The sequence below is a fragment of the Nuphar pumila genome, chromosome 14 (genome assembly GCF_984573655.1).
Source record: "Nuphar pumila chromosome 14, dmNupPumi1.hap1.1, whole genome shotgun sequence".
NCBI lineage: Eukaryota > Viridiplantae > Streptophyta > Magnoliopsida > Nymphaeales > Nymphaeaceae > Nuphar > Nuphar pumila.
In genome coordinates, this window is record NC_143262.1 from 36,077,091 (window position 1) to 36,094,182 (window position 17,092).

The 17,092-nt window shown below is 35.5% G+C and overlaps 1 protein-coding gene across 1 annotated transcript in view; it reads left to right on the forward strand.

Moving 5' to 3' along the window:
• The window catches only part of LOC149816761 (very-long-chain aldehyde decarbonylase GL1-9-like), a 39,048-nt gene extending 22,182 nt beyond the window's left edge, over nucleotides 1-16,866 (forward strand). Inside the window, exon 2 of the mRNA XM_089988030.1 lies at nucleotides 15,960-16,866. Within this exon, the coding sequence (XP_089844156.1) occupies nucleotides 15,960-16,502 (543 nt within the window). The 3' untranslated portion in view covers nucleotides 16,503-16,866. The remainder of the gene's footprint in view (nucleotides 1-15,959) is intronic.
• The last annotated feature ends 226 nt before the right edge of the window (nucleotides 16,867-17,092 follow it).

Here is a 17,092-nt window from a genome sequence, read left to right on the forward strand (position 1 = left end):
ATTCGGGTCTCAACCCATTTATAAATTGAAAAAAATGCTCCGCATTTACTTGATTTTGGCGAAGCTCAATATGTAGAAGAGCGGACTTAGTTGATTCAAATTCGGGTCTCAACCCATTTATAAATTGAAAAAAATGCTCCGCATTTACTTGATTTTGGCGAAGCTCAATGTCTTGTGGACAATGCCACTTTGGTTCAAGAAGAGTCAACTCTTCCCATAGTTCGGATAAGCTATTGTAGTATTCTCTAATACTTCTCTCTCCTTGAACCATATTCCGAACCTTTTCTTGTTAGTTACATATATGAGCAATATCTTTAAGAGAATACATTCTCTTAAGATATTCCCACGCATCATTAGCATGTTCAAATTTTGCGAGACTTGAACACTTCTTTATGTCTACACTAGAAATTAGCCAAGACATGATCTTGGCGTGACCCATTCTCCATTCTTTCCATTCCTTTTCATATGTGGAGATGGCCTTAGTTTTTTCCACCTCCGAAAGAGGTACTTCTCTTCCACCTTCTTCTTTAGTGAGCGTTAGTTTAGGTTCCTTATCGGTTCCATCAACTAAGCCCCATAGACCCTTTCCCCAAATAAGATGCTTCATGATTGAAGCCCATGTTACATAGTTTGAATCGTTAAGTTTTATGGACTTAATGGTGACATTATCATTGTCATCCATTTTACAAGCTTGGGAATGAGAGGGGAAGAAGAAAAGCAAGTGGGAAGAGGAATATTTTAACCACAAAGATTGAAAATAAGTAGCCTTCCACGCCCTTCAAGGCTACACACGAGCACTCCTTCAAAGAGACTTCACTTTCTTGAAGAGTAGTTGCATGACACGCTTCCCAATACACGTCCACCGACCTTGCTCTGATACCATGTAAGAAAGTGAAAAATACGCTACAACAAATGTCTCTCAACAAGTTCTCACAACTACATCATAAGAACCACAAAGGTTCACAAAGAGAACTTAAGAATACACACAACCCGAAACAGGTATAAAAATGAAAAATAAACAATTTTATTGATTTGAGATAAAAACCCAAAACAAGAGTAAGTATTTAAAAGGGGAATAGCCTCATATTTATAGAGAGGTAGAGAGAAGCCTTAAGAGAGCTGTTGGACTCTCCAACGGCTCTAATAGAGCTGTTGGGGAGTCCAACAGCTCTTTTTGGATTTACCTTTTTGACTTGTCAAAAAGGTACCTTTTTGACTTGTCAAAAAGGTACCTTTTTGACTAGTAAAAAAGGTAAAGGCCAAATCAGTCCAATGATGGACTGGTTTGGCTAATTCTAGTTGTATTTTAACTAGAATTAATTAAACGAAAAATCCTAACTAGAAAGGAGATAAAACATTACATGTCCATGAGATTACATATGAGATATTATATGAGATTACGTATTTTAACATGTGTGTGTGTGTGTGTGTGTGTGTGTGTGTGTGTGTGTGTGTGAACGTAAAGCAATAAAACATGAATATCATCTCAAGTACATACTCTTGAACAACAATATTAGATAATTAAAAACATCAAATAATAAAACCGAACTCAAATTGAAATGTAATGTAATTGGTGACAAGTTTTAAAAGAAAAAGAACACAAGTGAATATAGAATAAGTAATTAAAATCACAAAAGAAAATAGCTAAATTAATGACAGGCTGTTGACTGGGCTTAGCACTGGTTTGACAATGTCCATAAGGTATCCTGGTGTGTCCAAGTGTTGTGTTGTGTGGACATGGGATGCACATGCTAAGTGAAGTGTCCTTGTGACATGGGTAATAAGGACTATTTAACCACATTGTTGGTCAAAATTGGTTTACGATAAAGTAATGAATCACATCCTATAAAAGTTATAAATAAAACATCAACAAATTTAAATTCAAGAGTATAATAAGTTCTAATAAGTATTAAATACAATGCATCAATTAATAAGGTTTTTTAGTGACTCTTATCAGTCACTTTCACCGATCATCATAAAAATGAAAATGAAATACTGGGTTTTCTTCCCCGGTATTAGTTCCTTCCCCTCCGTATTGAGTTTCTCTGCCTGGTGGTACAAACCATGATAAGTTTGGAATGATTTTTCTTTAGTCTATGATTTTTCTTCCCCGGATCGTTTACATAAAGATGACTTATCCCCTTATGGTACTATATGATATAGTGCCATTATGCTCTATTTTTTTTATATAGGCTGTGTATTATGTTGTATGAGAGCCTAATGCTATGATAAATCATATTGTACCATACAATACAATGTTTTTTTTTTCATCACTGTATAATATATTTTATGTATACATGCATATATATATACATATATATATATATACATGTATATATATATATATATATATATATATATATATATATATATGAGTAATATTTGGTAATGGCGACATGAGGTACAAACGCGTCTTTTTTATTTTATTTTTTCATGAATCTAACATTACATATGTGATCTACATTTTTTTCTTAGTGAGAATTGACTCTTAGATTGTCCGATTGTGACACTGAGGTGGATTTTTATAAGGCTTCAAAAATCAATGGCCTACAATATGCAATACTTTCCTAGGTCGTAAAATCTTTTTTTTTTCATTTAAAAAACCTGATCCAGAAGCCGGTTTCCACTATTTTGAACATGCTAAATCCATCCATGAGGTCGGATTGGATCAAAACAACCTGCACCATGGAGATCCAGAGGCGTTTGTACATAATGGTGCCATTACCAAATGTTATCGCATGTATGTATATGGAAATGGAAACCTACAAAATGGGCATGGTGCTAAAAGAAACATGCTATTGGATTTTTGGTGTTTTTTTGAATTTTTAACCATACAGATGTTATCTATATGCTTGCTTTTATAGGAATCACTTCTTGGAGCATTTGATTGTGATGCATGAATAGGTTTTTATAAGGTTTGAAAAATCAACGGCGTATAATTTTCATAATTTTTTGAGCCTCCAAATACCATTTTTTGATTTAAAATACATGACCCAAGTGTCGATTTGTAGTAAATCAATCATGCTCAACACATCTATGGGCATAGTTGGCAAACTCGTGACCTAGACTTGGATCGCCCAACCCTTGATTTGTGAGTCAGCGGGTTGACTCGGTGACTCGGATGAGTTAGGACTCTATATTTTATAGTGTAAGCACACAAATAAGACATGAAAATAACCAAACTTCAAGCTGTAAAATAACTAAAATAAGTACATTATGTCAACAGTGAAGCTACAAAAACATGTAACTATACATGATCATTAACATTTTTCATTGAACTGTATTAGATTCTTCATAACAAGTGCTTTTGTATAAGAATTGTGCATTAAAATTACAAAATGCATGATAAAAAGTTTATAATAAGCATTAGGATCATTAACCTGAATCGGTGACCCATTTGGGGTCCGATCCTCGACTCTTTGGGTTTGCCAGCTATGGTTGGAATTTCGAAAAAACACTGGAAATCCAATAGCTTGTTTCATTTAGCACTGGTTTTGCCCACTTTCTTGTTTTGCCCCGTTCTGCACCCTCAAAATCATTTTTTTTCTCATATCTAACACCATAGATGTGATCTATAGGTTTTGTTTAGTAGGAACTGACTTTTGGATCACCGGAATCTGACCTGTATACAGGTTTTTCCAGTGATCCAAAATCAATGGCTATGAAGGCATCAATTTTTCCCGGCTCATAAAAATACATTTTCTTTTGTCAAAAAATATGATCCAAGAGTCGATTCCCACTAAATCGAGCATGCTAAACACATCTAACGGTTCAGATCTATCATAAAACACTTCAAACTATGGGACAGAATGGGGCAGAACGAGAAAAGTGGGCCTAATGTGTTCAGTTCTCTCTCTCTCTCTCTCTCTCTGTATATATATATATATGTCATTGGGTTAGTAAGAATGATATGTTGTGACCTGTCCTTGAGGTTTTTCTTCTCTTCTGGAGTTTGTGTTGTGTTCTGAGTGATATAAAACCCACTGTCATATATTTTCTGGAGCTAAAGTGCATATTTCTTTGCTGGTTCTCACTTGGAGAGTGTTATTATTCATAAGTTTGAATACTTCCATCTTGTAATTGCTAAAAGTTCCTTCTCTTTATCTCATAAGAGAAATAGACACATTCTTCTGGGATCATTTGGAACCTATGTCACAGGGACTCAGCAAAAGGGCCCTCACACCCACATCGACGACATGCGACGTGGGTGCGGATGCCGCACCCGGTGCGGCAAACACATCACGAGAGAGACAGAGGGTTGCTTACCCACACAGAGTGAGAGAGGGTTGGGGTCGTCCTCCTGTTTCTTCTTTATCTCATTGGAATAGATAGATAGAGAGAGAGAAGGTTGCCTACCCACACACACACACAGAGGACTGGGGTCGTCCTCCTCTTTCTTCTTCATCTCGCTGGAATAGAGAGAGAGAATGAGAGAGTTATCTCAAAAAAAATGTCAAAGGAAGGAAGATTTGTGGCCCTTGTATTGTCACATCAACCGACTCTTGTCATCCTCAACCAGTTGTGCCTGCCTTTAATGTTTTTTCTTTTTGAAATTTAAATCACACCTCAGATTTTCCTTTTTTTAATACTTGTTCTGTTAAGAGCGGGAAAAGACGTGTTCTTTTTTGTTGAAATTTACACCTTTTGCTTTTTTCTTCTCTCGTATCTGGACCGGGGTCTGTTGGGTTTACTTTGACTCAGTCAGATTCAGACCTGGGTCAAAGTAAACCCAGGTTTGAATCAGTCTAGGTATATAGAGCCAAGTCTGTTCGAGATTTCATATATATATATACCCTCCCGCACCCCCGCACCCAAGTTTTTTAAAAGTGCCATAGCGCTGCACCCGTACCCTCACCCGCACCTACGTGACATAGTTTGGAACATCACATGGTATCTCATATGCAGTTCTATTGAAGGATTGGTCTACCTTTATAATTTGATTGAAAGATCCTTTCTAGCATGGAAAGATTGTTCTGATGCTGTCTTTGCTTTCTTTTAGTTGATGTTAATAGCAAAGAACGGATATATTTTAGTTGGTCTTGGGTTCAAGCTAATTTTTATTGCTTATTGAAACTGATTTTTTATGTTTGCTGTTTGGATGTGGTTATCATCTTTGCTTTCTGCTGATTTACCTTTTACAGTTTGTGCACTGTTTTTTTAATTTCTTCTGATTGTAATACTGCTTCTCTATAATTCCAGTATATTCTTTGTGTTTGTAGTAGAATGGTCACACATTCTAGGAGTTCCTTTTGTTTTTACTATTTCACATGTGGTGTCCCAACCCGAGAGACAACTTGGCCTATTTATTAATTGGCTGGGTCTGGGCTGGTTCTTATCTAATCCAGGTTTTGTGGTCGTCTTGTGCCAACCTTTTTGTCCTACTAAGTAGGATAATCAGCTGGATCGGCCCATGCAGCCAAGAACTATTATAAAAATAATAAAAGTTATGATTAATTATTATTATTATTATTTATTTTGTCAGGACGGTGGATGATATTTTGGTTAGCCCAAGCCAGACCTAATTATAAGATTGAACCAGAAAACCTAACCTGCACCCAACCCAAGATGCACTGCTGTTTTGTCACATAGACACTCCAACTTGCCCCGTGTCGTGATTTTCAAGGAAAAAATTTAGACAAGAATGCCATGTCCCATCTCCTTTTTGTCATGTCCATGTAATATAGCTGCTGGTCTGGTGCCCATCTCTAATTAGTACAAATAGATTTGCTTAGTTCATATATATATTTTTAGCTATCCTTAACTGGTGCTTAGTCATCTCCTTTGTAATATTAGTTATAGCCTTGTCATGCATGACCTAGATAATTTCAGTTTATACCATTTAAGATGCCTTTTCTTTTTGGTATATACCTAATTACATATTAATTACCTTGGCATCCTTCTGTAAGCTTTTCTAGTTTGATAAAATCCATATGCATATTATTTATGCCTTTGAAGTTTCCAATACCCCTTATATTAATCTAACATAAGCCTGAAGTTGTTTGTTGAATGCGTTAGTTTCTATTCACTTCTGGAACGTTATAGCATTAATTGTAATTTTAATACCTTAGTAGTTTGTTTACTATTGGATAATTGTAAGTTTAATACCTTAGTAGTTGGTGTACTATTGGATATCCATTTTGTACATGTAAAGTTGGAAATTAATGCTTTTGTTCAAATTGCTATGCCTTGTTGTCAAAATACAAATCAGTAGACTAGCGGCTAGCCCACAGTTATCAAGATCATGGGTTGCGTAGGCCCATAGCCCCTGAGATGCTCGTGTATGGTCAACTACATTAAAACTGATTTTTGTACGCTTTAAACAGTAGGTCAAGGTTGGTTCACTGCTGAAAGTAGACAATCCGGCGACTGTAGTATATCCAACGATGCAAACCTCTATTTTACTCATTAGTGTCTATACTGCAATGGAAATATCATTTAAGATTAATGCTTCATCTACAATAACAACATCTTTCATCCATTATGTTTTCCTTTTTGGCATGCATTAGTCTCACATTCATTATTTAACAGGTCAGTAACGGTTTCTACCATATTTTGTCTCATTGTTTCACCCAAATCTTTGGTCTTTATCCTTAATGCACCTTGCGTGTTCAGAATCAACGGTTATTTATTTATTTATTATCTCCTTTATGACAGCTTTGGTGGCATTGATTTCCTGATGTGATTGGATGAGATTGATAGTTAATAACATGCAGATTGTTAGTTTCCCTTTAACTTTCTTTTTCCTCCTTAGTGTTTGTACATCTCAGCATCTTGTTGACTCTCACTTTAGAAAAAATAAAGAAAAAACTTAAAAGTGTCCTACCAACTTTAGTATGCCCTCTTCCTCTACCTTGTCCATTTGAAGAAGAAAAAGAAGTGTCGGAACATGGCTTCACAGTGGGTACATGACCCATGATGGCATACTTGTAAAGTATTATGTTTTATTATGCTATTTCAGTCTCAAACAGTTATATAACTAGTCACTGACAGATTTATAATTTGTCACATGCATCCTAGATATAAAAAGCATTTTATGATGTGACATCCAACCCTAATTTCATAAACAGCTCTTGAACTTTGATGCAACTCTTTGTGTATTCTTCTTCTTCTTCTTCATTGTTTGGTTAAATGGCAACTTTCTCCAACAAGGTAAGTTGGCAAATTGATGATCTCATCAAAGAGGACCTCTCTCCATCATTTATAAGTATCTTGTCCATAACAAATACTATATAGTGTCTAACAGACCAATAACAATCTCATAAAAGAGATATCTAAGCCACAAACTTCAATTGTAAGAATAATTATCTTTGTATTCCCAACAAATATGCTTAGAAAAACATATGTTACATGAAGTGTTGAGGCTCTATTTATAGGGCTTCACATACAAGAAAGGGAGACTGCTTCCAAAAGGTCATATTTATGAATGTTGGGAGCAGTCCAATGACTAGTTGGACTGCCTCTCAAGAGTCAAGTTAGACTTGCATATAAAAAATAAAAAAAGACTACATTTCCTATTGGACTGTATTTTATTACATGTCATGAAATAACCAAAATACCCTTGATATATGTATATTGTATAAATATGCATATATCAGTTAGATACAAAATCATATACACTATATTTTAACACTCCCCCTCAAACTTACGATGAGATCACTGAAAGTTTATTAAGAAACAAAAATCTCGGTAGAGGAAGAGCTTTGGTGAAGAAGTTCGTAATCTAAAACTGAGACTGAACATATGGTTAAGTAATCGTTCCCTTTAAATATTCTTCTCGAATATAGTGGCAATCCATCTCGATATGTTTCGTTCGTTCATGAAACGTGTGATTGTTGGCTATATATATGACACTTTTGTTATCACAACATAATTTTAAAAGTTCTGAAACATCAACACCCATATCTGAAAGTAATGATCTCATCCACATGACCTCGGTTGTTGTTGTAGCCATCGCCTTATACTCAGCTTCCGTGGAAGATAAAGACACTTTCGGTTGCTTTTTGCATCGCCAAGAAATGAGTGACTGAATCACCTACAAGCACACAAAAACCTGTAGTTGAGTGACGGTTATTGGGATCTCCTTCCCAGTCAGAATCAGTATAAGCAATAAGATTTAAAGATGATGAAGAGGATAAGAATAACTCTTTAGATATAGTTTTCTTGATGTATCGAACTATTATTAATACGACACTCATGTGAACTGATGTGGGCGCATGTTGAAACTGACTTGCAGTATATACTGCATACGCAATGTATGGCCTAGTAATAGATAAGTACATTAGTGATCCAATAAGTTGCCTATAAGGAGTTGGATCGTCTAATAAAACTTTGTCTTTAAACTCTCATTTTAGCATTTATCACTCCAGGAGTTTCAGCATATTTTGTATCTGGGATTCCCGACCGCGCAACAATATCTGCTGAAAACTTTATTTGAGACAAAATGTATCTTCTGACGAGTATGCTACTTCAATACTTAAAAAATATTTCAAAAAACTAAGGTTAGTCATATCAAAAGATTTCTTAAGCATAATCATAATTTCTTTAATTTCCTTCTGATCATTCTCAGTGATGATCATATCATCAACATACAAGAGCAAAATGATAAGCGAGGTACCTGTAGATCTTACAAAAAGCGTAATGTCAGTATAACAGGATTTAAATTCAAAAATCAACAAAGTTTCACTAAACTGATCATATCATGCTTTAGGAGCTTGTTTAAGCTCATATAAAGTTTTTTTAGGACAAAAAACCATTCTATTTTTAATAGTCTGACCAAGGGAAGGAATCATGTAAACTTCATTTAAATTTTCATTTAAGAAAGCATTCTTAACATCTAACTGATATGTAGGTCATTTTATAATGGATGCTACTGCAATTAGAGCGCTAACTGTGGTCATGCGAGCCACTGGGGCAAATATTTTCTCATAATCTATTCCATATTTCTGGGAATACCCTTTTACAACTAATCTTGTTTTATATCTTTCTAGTGACCTGTCACTCTTTGTTTTGACTTTAAATACTCATCTACATCCTATTGTCTTTTTTCCTTTAGGAAGATATTGAACTTCTCAAGTAAGGGCCTTATGTAATGCATCTAATTCTATTTTCATATCTTCTATCCATTCTTTTATGTCTTTGGCTTCTTTATAATTAGATGACTTATGATCTGAATGAATTGCTAGAAAAATGCCTTATAGTTTGGAGAGAATGATTCATAGGAAACACCTATTTGAAGGTCTATGTATTCGCTCAAATCTTACACTAGTTTCTTCAATATTTGTTAGTTGACTATACTTCTCAAAAGTACATGGATGCTCCCCATTATCTCGTCTAGAGTATTGTATAAGGTTATGAGTTGGTTCTCTCTCTTCACTTGGTTCATCATTTGATCCAACATTATCACTATCGTCATTAGCGATATTTTCAATATTGGACATAGGCAATAAGTCAAACAAGAAGGCATACTTGGATTCTTCCTTAGTTTTTTCAAGATCAAATCATTTTTCTTTCTTGTTATATTTTTAGAGACAGTTTTTTTTTAATCATAGCATCAATAACCTTTTTTTATTTTCGGTATATCCAAGAAAAATACATTTAATAGTTTTATGAGAGTTTGTTGTATTTTTCAAGAAGCACAAAACATGTACATCTGAAGACCCTTAATCTTTTCAAATCGAGAGAAATTTTAAAGAGTTTTTCAATTGGAGATTTGTTTTCCAAAGTTTGAGAAAGCATTCTATTTATTAAATAGACTTTGGTGAGAGCGACTTCGGCCCAAAACCTTTTTGGAACTTCTTTTGAAATGAGTAGAGTCCTAGTAATTTCAATAATATGACAATGTTTTCTTTCAAAAATATCATTTTGTTGAGGGGTCTTAAGACACAATTTTTGATGCAAAATATCATGAGTCTTTAGATAGGATTGAAAATCATTTGAAAAAAACTCTCCCCTTGAGTCGGAGCGAAATATTTTAATATTTATCTTAAATTGATTTTTAACAAAATTATGAAAATTTTTGAAACATGAAAAAACTTTGAATTTGAGTCTAAGGAAGTAGATTCAAGTGTGTCTACTAAAATCATCTATAAATGTAATATAGTATGAATACCTACCTTTTGACATAACGGGAGCGGGACCCCATACATCCGAATGCGCTAATTCAAAATTTTCATTAGTAAAAGAAGTTCTAGATCTAAAAGGCATCATTTGCATTTTTTCAAGGATACAATCTTCACATAGAAATTCTTTTTCTTTACAAATTTTTTTCAAAAACGAAAAAAACGATAGTTTGGATATACCTGGATGTTCTAATCTTTTATGTCAAATATCTAAATTAATTTTTTTGATATGATTACAAAAGGAGTATTTAGGTAGACATAAGGAATCTATATAGTAAAGATCTTCTCTTCTATGGCCTTGCCCAATCAGCTTTCCTGACTGAAGATCCTGCACCTAACAAGCCTTAGATGAGAAGAACACTTTACACCCATAATCGAAAATTTAAGAAACCGAAAAAAAGATTTAAATCTAATTTTGGAATAACCCTAACATTTAGAACAAAAAAAATTAAATCATTATTGAGATTTATTATACTTTTAACTTTCAAAAAAAGTGCTATCGGCAGTTGATACACATGAAAAATATGAATTAGTACAATCGGATAATAATGACTCATTATAAGTCACATGAAAAGAAGCCCTCAAATCCAAAATCCAAGAGGACTTACCCGGAGTAGAAGAAGAGGAGACAGCGGCACAGGATGTAGAGGGAGTGGCTTTTAATATTTATAAAACAGCCTCCGCTATTTGGGCAATTGTCAAATCATTGAAGTTGCCTCTTTTCTTTAATTCTTGTGATTCTTCACTTACCGCGGCCACCTTTTTGAGTTTAGGACAATCCGGTCTTATGTGTCCCAGTCAGTGTTATTAAAAACGCGCCTCAAGGCGCAAAAAAGCGCGCCTCGCCTCAAGGCGAGGGGCTTTATGCCTTGAGGCACAAGGGTAAAGTGCAAAACCCCCGAGGCGTGCGCCTCATAGGCCTTGAGGCGCACACCTCGAGGCGAGGCACGCCTCAGGAAGAGGCGTATACGCCTCAATGCATTTGGTCAAATGAGGGTCAAAACCCTCATTTGACCAAAGGTTAGGGCTTAAATAAACTGCCCCGACTCTAATGAGGGTGAAAACCCTCATTTTTCTTACGCCTCTTTCTGTCTGGTTTTTTTTCTCACAACAGTCACACTCTCTCGGCTCTCACAGCGTTGTCTCTCTTGTGGTGGAGCCCCAAAACAGGTATGCTCTCTCTCATCTCTAGTTTTTTTTCTCTCTCTCATTTTTTCTCACAACCTCGTTTTTTCTCACGCAGCCTTTCTCTCATTTTTTTCTCACACGCAGTCTCCTTTCTCATTTTTTTAACACGCCTGTGTAACTGTACATGTTTTGTGTAACATTTATATCTAAAGTTGTACATAGGAAGGAATGGAGTCTCACTGTTATGCTCGGTTTTAATGCAGATCACTTGTTTAAATGGATTTGTCAGACCTTATAAGTATACAAAAAGAATGTAGCACATCCCAAATTACCTTGTCTACCCCATGCTATAAGTTGCCTTAAGTTTTAAATATTTAAGATGAACACCCCATCTTTTCAAGGGCAAATTTCTCCAGAAACTATGGGTACTATAGACCACGTAAAGTTGATGAGGTCCATAGCTTAATTTGTACTGATAAGTTCGAAAACCAACATTGTGTATTTTTTGGAGCACAGATTGGTTGTATCATCCTCAAGGATCAGTGAATTCTGGTGTTGAGTTGAATTTGAAACAGCGTACACATACTGCCAATGAATTTACAGTGTCCCCATTGACCGCTCTGGCATCGACCCAGGAAGAATCAATTTATTCACCGAGTTAGTCTTTATCAGCTGGTAATGGCAAGGCGTTCTAATGTGTTTAAGATACAGCTGACCTTAACAAAATTCCTTGCATCGAAAAAGTGAAATCAGAAAGGCCATTTGCAAATGTCCTCAGATACCTGAAAATCCCGTTAATAAAAGTTGATGTACCCTATCCAGGCCAATTGGGTAGACTGTTGTTATACCTGTTTGCAAACCCAGTGTAGGGAATGCTAGAAACTTACTGGAGGTAATTGCTACAACTTGAGGGGCTTAAGTCCACCCATGCAACACACAAAACTCCAGTTGAGTGCTACCGAATAGGAAGAATTTCAAGGATGACCAAAAACATGAAAGACACATTTGGGTATAATATCTGAGATTAGAGAACTTAGCGACTTTGAAATGATATTCACACAATTGATCACAAATATATTTACACAAACACCACATCTACTTCACTGTCTTGCTCATCTAAGTAATCAAACTTTCTTGAAGTACAACCAACAACAATTTTGCATCAACAAGAATACACGACCCTTTCCCTTTACCCACTCAGGGTCCAAAGAAACAACAAAAATAAAAAGGAAAGAATTAGTAAACTTGGGCAAAAAAACAGCAGTTGCTTTCCCACAGAATTATCGTCTCCCTTCATTCGTCAGGTGCAAAGATCCATCCTTGAGCAGCTTCAAGCTCAGGCTTGTAAAACGTTAGCGCGAATACTGTCTTGATGCCTTCCTCCAATCAGTTCCAGCCTTCATCATTGTGGCAAACTCATCGTAGCTTATGTGTCCATCCTGTATAAGATGCTATGTCAGTATTGGATAGTAGAGAAAGAGTGGGACCACACAGTATCCTGAACAACCTAAAATCATGACCCAGTTGATCAATCAATGACTTGGTGGCTCAAGCCTCAAACTTGATCTCAGATTGAATCCATTAATGACACAGATGCATGTATTATAGTTAATCTGCATATTGTTTTTTCACCATCTCTTATAAAAAATGCCTGTATTTTTTTTTGTGGCTGGACCCTACAAACTCTGTGGATGCCTGTATTTTCGTTAATCTGCATATTATTTTTTATTAATGCATGTATTTGTTTTGTTTATAAAGCCTTTTTGGGTTCCCCACTTGCATCATGACTTGGGTCAACAACATTAGTTGCTAGCTAGCTAGTTAGTGGTAACAAACCAACATTTGCACCTACATGTGTTGCTCTATATATGTGCCATTGAACTATGCTTTCTTTTCTCTGTTTAATTTTTTTAAGTTTAATTTTTTTTTAGGCTTACGCTTTGCGCCTCGAGGCTTACGCCTTGCCTCAAATTTTGGCGGAGCGCCTCGCTACGCCTCAACGCTTTTCACAACACTGGTCTCAGTTCTTTACAATAATGACAAATAATTTTACCTCCCTTGTATCCTCCCTCATTATGTCTTTCATTGAATTTTTTCTCAAAGTGAGGTGGTTTATAAGTTTTTACAAAACTTCCGGGTCTTGATACGGCAAGTACCTTATCATTAGACTTATGCATTTCAAGTCTTGTTTCTTCTTGATAACTTTAAGCAAGGGCCTCACTTATAGAAGGAGTCGAAGTCCTATGAAGCAAAGAGGACTTAACTTGCTCAAATTCTGGCTGAATTCTCTTTGTTGTTTTCTTATTTCAATTGACAAACCTTCCCATTTAGGTTCCAACATAGCCAATTCATCTTAAATAGGAAATAAGAGATCATAAAAGTCTCTTACACTCTTATCCCCTTGTTTGGTATTACGTACCTTATCTTGGATATAATATAGTTTGGTCATATTCTTTTTAAATGAATGTGTTATTTAAGAAGATTCATGCATCATATGTTTTTTTAAACTTGATGATGTTGGTTGCGATTTTGAACTCCATGGTATTCATGAATCATGAGAGTATTTGAGCGTTGTTAGCTTCACAATCTTTCATTTTGTCTTGATACTTTTGCAAAGCTTTCTCCTTTTTTCTTCTTCGGAGATGACTTTGATTTGATCTCTTTCTTTTTTTGTTAACTTTAGTTGGGGTTTATTAGTGGTTTCATTAACAAAGCCCCGTAGCCTTTTCTCCTTGATATGTTTTTTCATTGCGGTAGCCCACATCAATTTGTTGCTTTCGTTGAGCTTCTAGGAGATGACGGAGGCGGATTCTCTTTCACCCATGATGAAGAATAAGACTTGATTTTGAATAACAAAGCTTGAAGACTACCACCACAAAGAGAGCACGCTCAAGATGATTTTCAATAATACAAGATACCAAGGCTCTGATGCCATGTAATGAAACAAGATGTGCACAATCATAATGCCAACTAAGGGTTACACAAGTGCACAAATATAATATGGTCTCTAATGGACTGATAACAATCTCATAAAAGAGATATCTAAGCCACAAACTTCAATAGAACACACTGCAAAAATAATAATCTTTGTATTCCCAACAAATATGCTTAGAAAAGCATATGTTACATGAAGTGGTGAGGCTCTATTTAGAGCCTCACATACAAGAAAGGGAGGCAGTCCAACGACTAGTTTGGACTGTATTTTATTACATGTCATGAAATGACAAAAGTACCCCTGATATATGTATATTGTATACATATGCGTATATCAGATAGATACAAGATCATATACACTATATTTTAACAAGTTCCTTGGGCAAATCTGAAATCAAGACCTTCATGCTGGATGCAAGGTTCAGGCTTATATATCTGAATGCAAATCTGATCTTAAATATATGTAAAGATGTATCTAATCAGGTTAATTGTCTAACTGAATATATCCATTAAAAGCTTTTTCCATCCATATCCTTCTGATGCTGAATCTCATTAGGCTAGATCCAATTCTCTCACATACTGAAATGCCTGCATCTGACCAATTTACATCCTATGTCAAGGTGTTCTGGGCGTAATTCCATTTAATTTTATTGTTGTTTGGTGGTTGTTGCCTGACTAGCTTATCATCTCAGTCCTATTTTATTTAGAAGGGTGTTTAATCAAAGAAAATATTTAGTCCTAGAGGCTTTCAGGCTATTGAAGCTTATATAACATTTTATATTTGTTGGTCCTTTATGTTGCTATTGTATCAGTTCTTCAGCAAATTGCTTTCAAGCTATTGAAGCTTATATAACATTTTATATTTGTTGAAGGTATGTCAATTTGTTGGCCCTTTATGTTGCTATTGTATCAGTTCTTCAGCAAATTCATGTGTCTTTATGTACCTTCTGCATCTATTATGCCATCTAAAATCAGATCTGTTTACTTTGCCTTTCGTGGACAGGCTGCCCTTGCATCTGGAAGTTATTTATGCTTTTGACATTGTTATATAATGAATGCTTGCTTAAGGAATGCACGTCTATGGCTAATAAGGAGCTCATACATTCAAATTTACTTCTTCCAACTGAAGGTGACACTTGAAAAGTTGAACGCAATGAATCCTACCCTAATTTTTGCAGATGAAGATAGCATGCACCATAGTCCCAAGTCTCATTCTTGGGAAGATATCAGTGAGAAATTTCTCATGATATTTTGAAATATCCAGTTTTTTCTGTAAAATCTCTGGAAAATACCAGTATACAAAAATATAAAATGCATATAAATAAAAATATGGATAACATACAACTCTAAATGAACATGATAAAAACCACAATATTTTCCAGATAGGTGATATTTTGAAAATATCACATTTTTTGGGAATAAAACATTACGATAAAATTGCAATATTCTACAATTTGGTGATGGTTGTGACTTTGGCATGCACTATCTTGATGCTAAGTATATTTTTTTCAGGCATAGAAAAAGTAGATGTCTGAGATCCTTTTGCTTCAGGTTTTGATAATTATAGTCTGTTTTCTTGTTCTCTTGCCACGTGAGCTCTACTGCAATCAATTGATAATGTTATAAGATGTGTGCTAGAAATATAATGTTGTAAACGCTTTTCTTGTTTAGGGATAATGTTTGAAGTTTGAACCAAGATCCCTTTGTATGCCATGACTCTTAACTGGATATATTGAGCAGGATCTCTTTCTAAAAGTCCATTTTGGTTTTTGGTTGCAGGTGACATCAAAAGCAGGTTTCACAAATAACCCAGTGCAGCCATCTTATCTTGTTCAGTTTTTTCAGTTTCTAATAGCTATGTTTGTCATGGATACATGGCAATATTTTATTCACCGGTTCATGCACCAGAGCAAGTTCTTATACCGGCACATTCACTCACAACACCACAAGTTGGTTGTCCCATATGCAATTGGAGCTCTATACAATCACCCATTGGAAGGTCTTTTGCTTGACACTTTTGGAGGGGCAATATCATTTCTGTTTTCAGGAATGACTGCTCGAACTGCAGTCTTCTTTTTCTGCTTTGCTGTGGTTAAGACGGTTGATGACCATTGCGGACTTTGGTTACCAGGCAATCTGTTCCATATGTTTTTCCAGAACAATACTGCTTATCATGACATCCATCATCAGCTTAAAGGTTTAAAATTCAACTATTCACAGCCGTTCTTTGCAATTTGGGATAGACTTCTGGGAACCCACATGCCTTACAGTCTTGTGAAACGTCCTAAAGGCGGGTTTGAAGCAAGACCTCTGAAAGACTAGCTCTTCATTCATCCATTAATGTGCCGAAGCTCATGTACTTCTATGCAGAATCAGCCATTACACATTGTGAAAAAATGACGTTACACAGCCAAAACCTGGGAGCAGAAAGGTTGTACATTAGCTGAATATGAATTTGTTTCACCAGTAGAGGCAACCTCCGTTTATGAAGTCATGAATGGCTAGCTTCTTTTGAAGTTGCTTAGACTGATGTACTGTGTTTCCCTTTTATTCTCATGTGTTTTCCACTGCTTAGTGTGCTAATTGTGAGGTTTATCCTGAATACAGATTCAGTTGTATGATCTGCAATGCTTTTGCAGATTGAAGATAGGGATGTATTATTTTACTTGTTTCCAATTGTTTTGCACCATCTTGTGTTTTTTTCCATAGATGATGAACTAGAGATGTTTAGTTTGTACTTTATGGAAGCAGCTATCTTGAGACATTTGGTGTTTGAACAAATACCCTATCTACTCTTTCAATGCCATTCTCACATCATGTTTTTTTTTACAAAGGCAAGCTGGGGTTAGGCAGACCTTTACCAGTTATACAACTATACCATTGGGTTTTAAACCTGCAACGTCCCAACACAA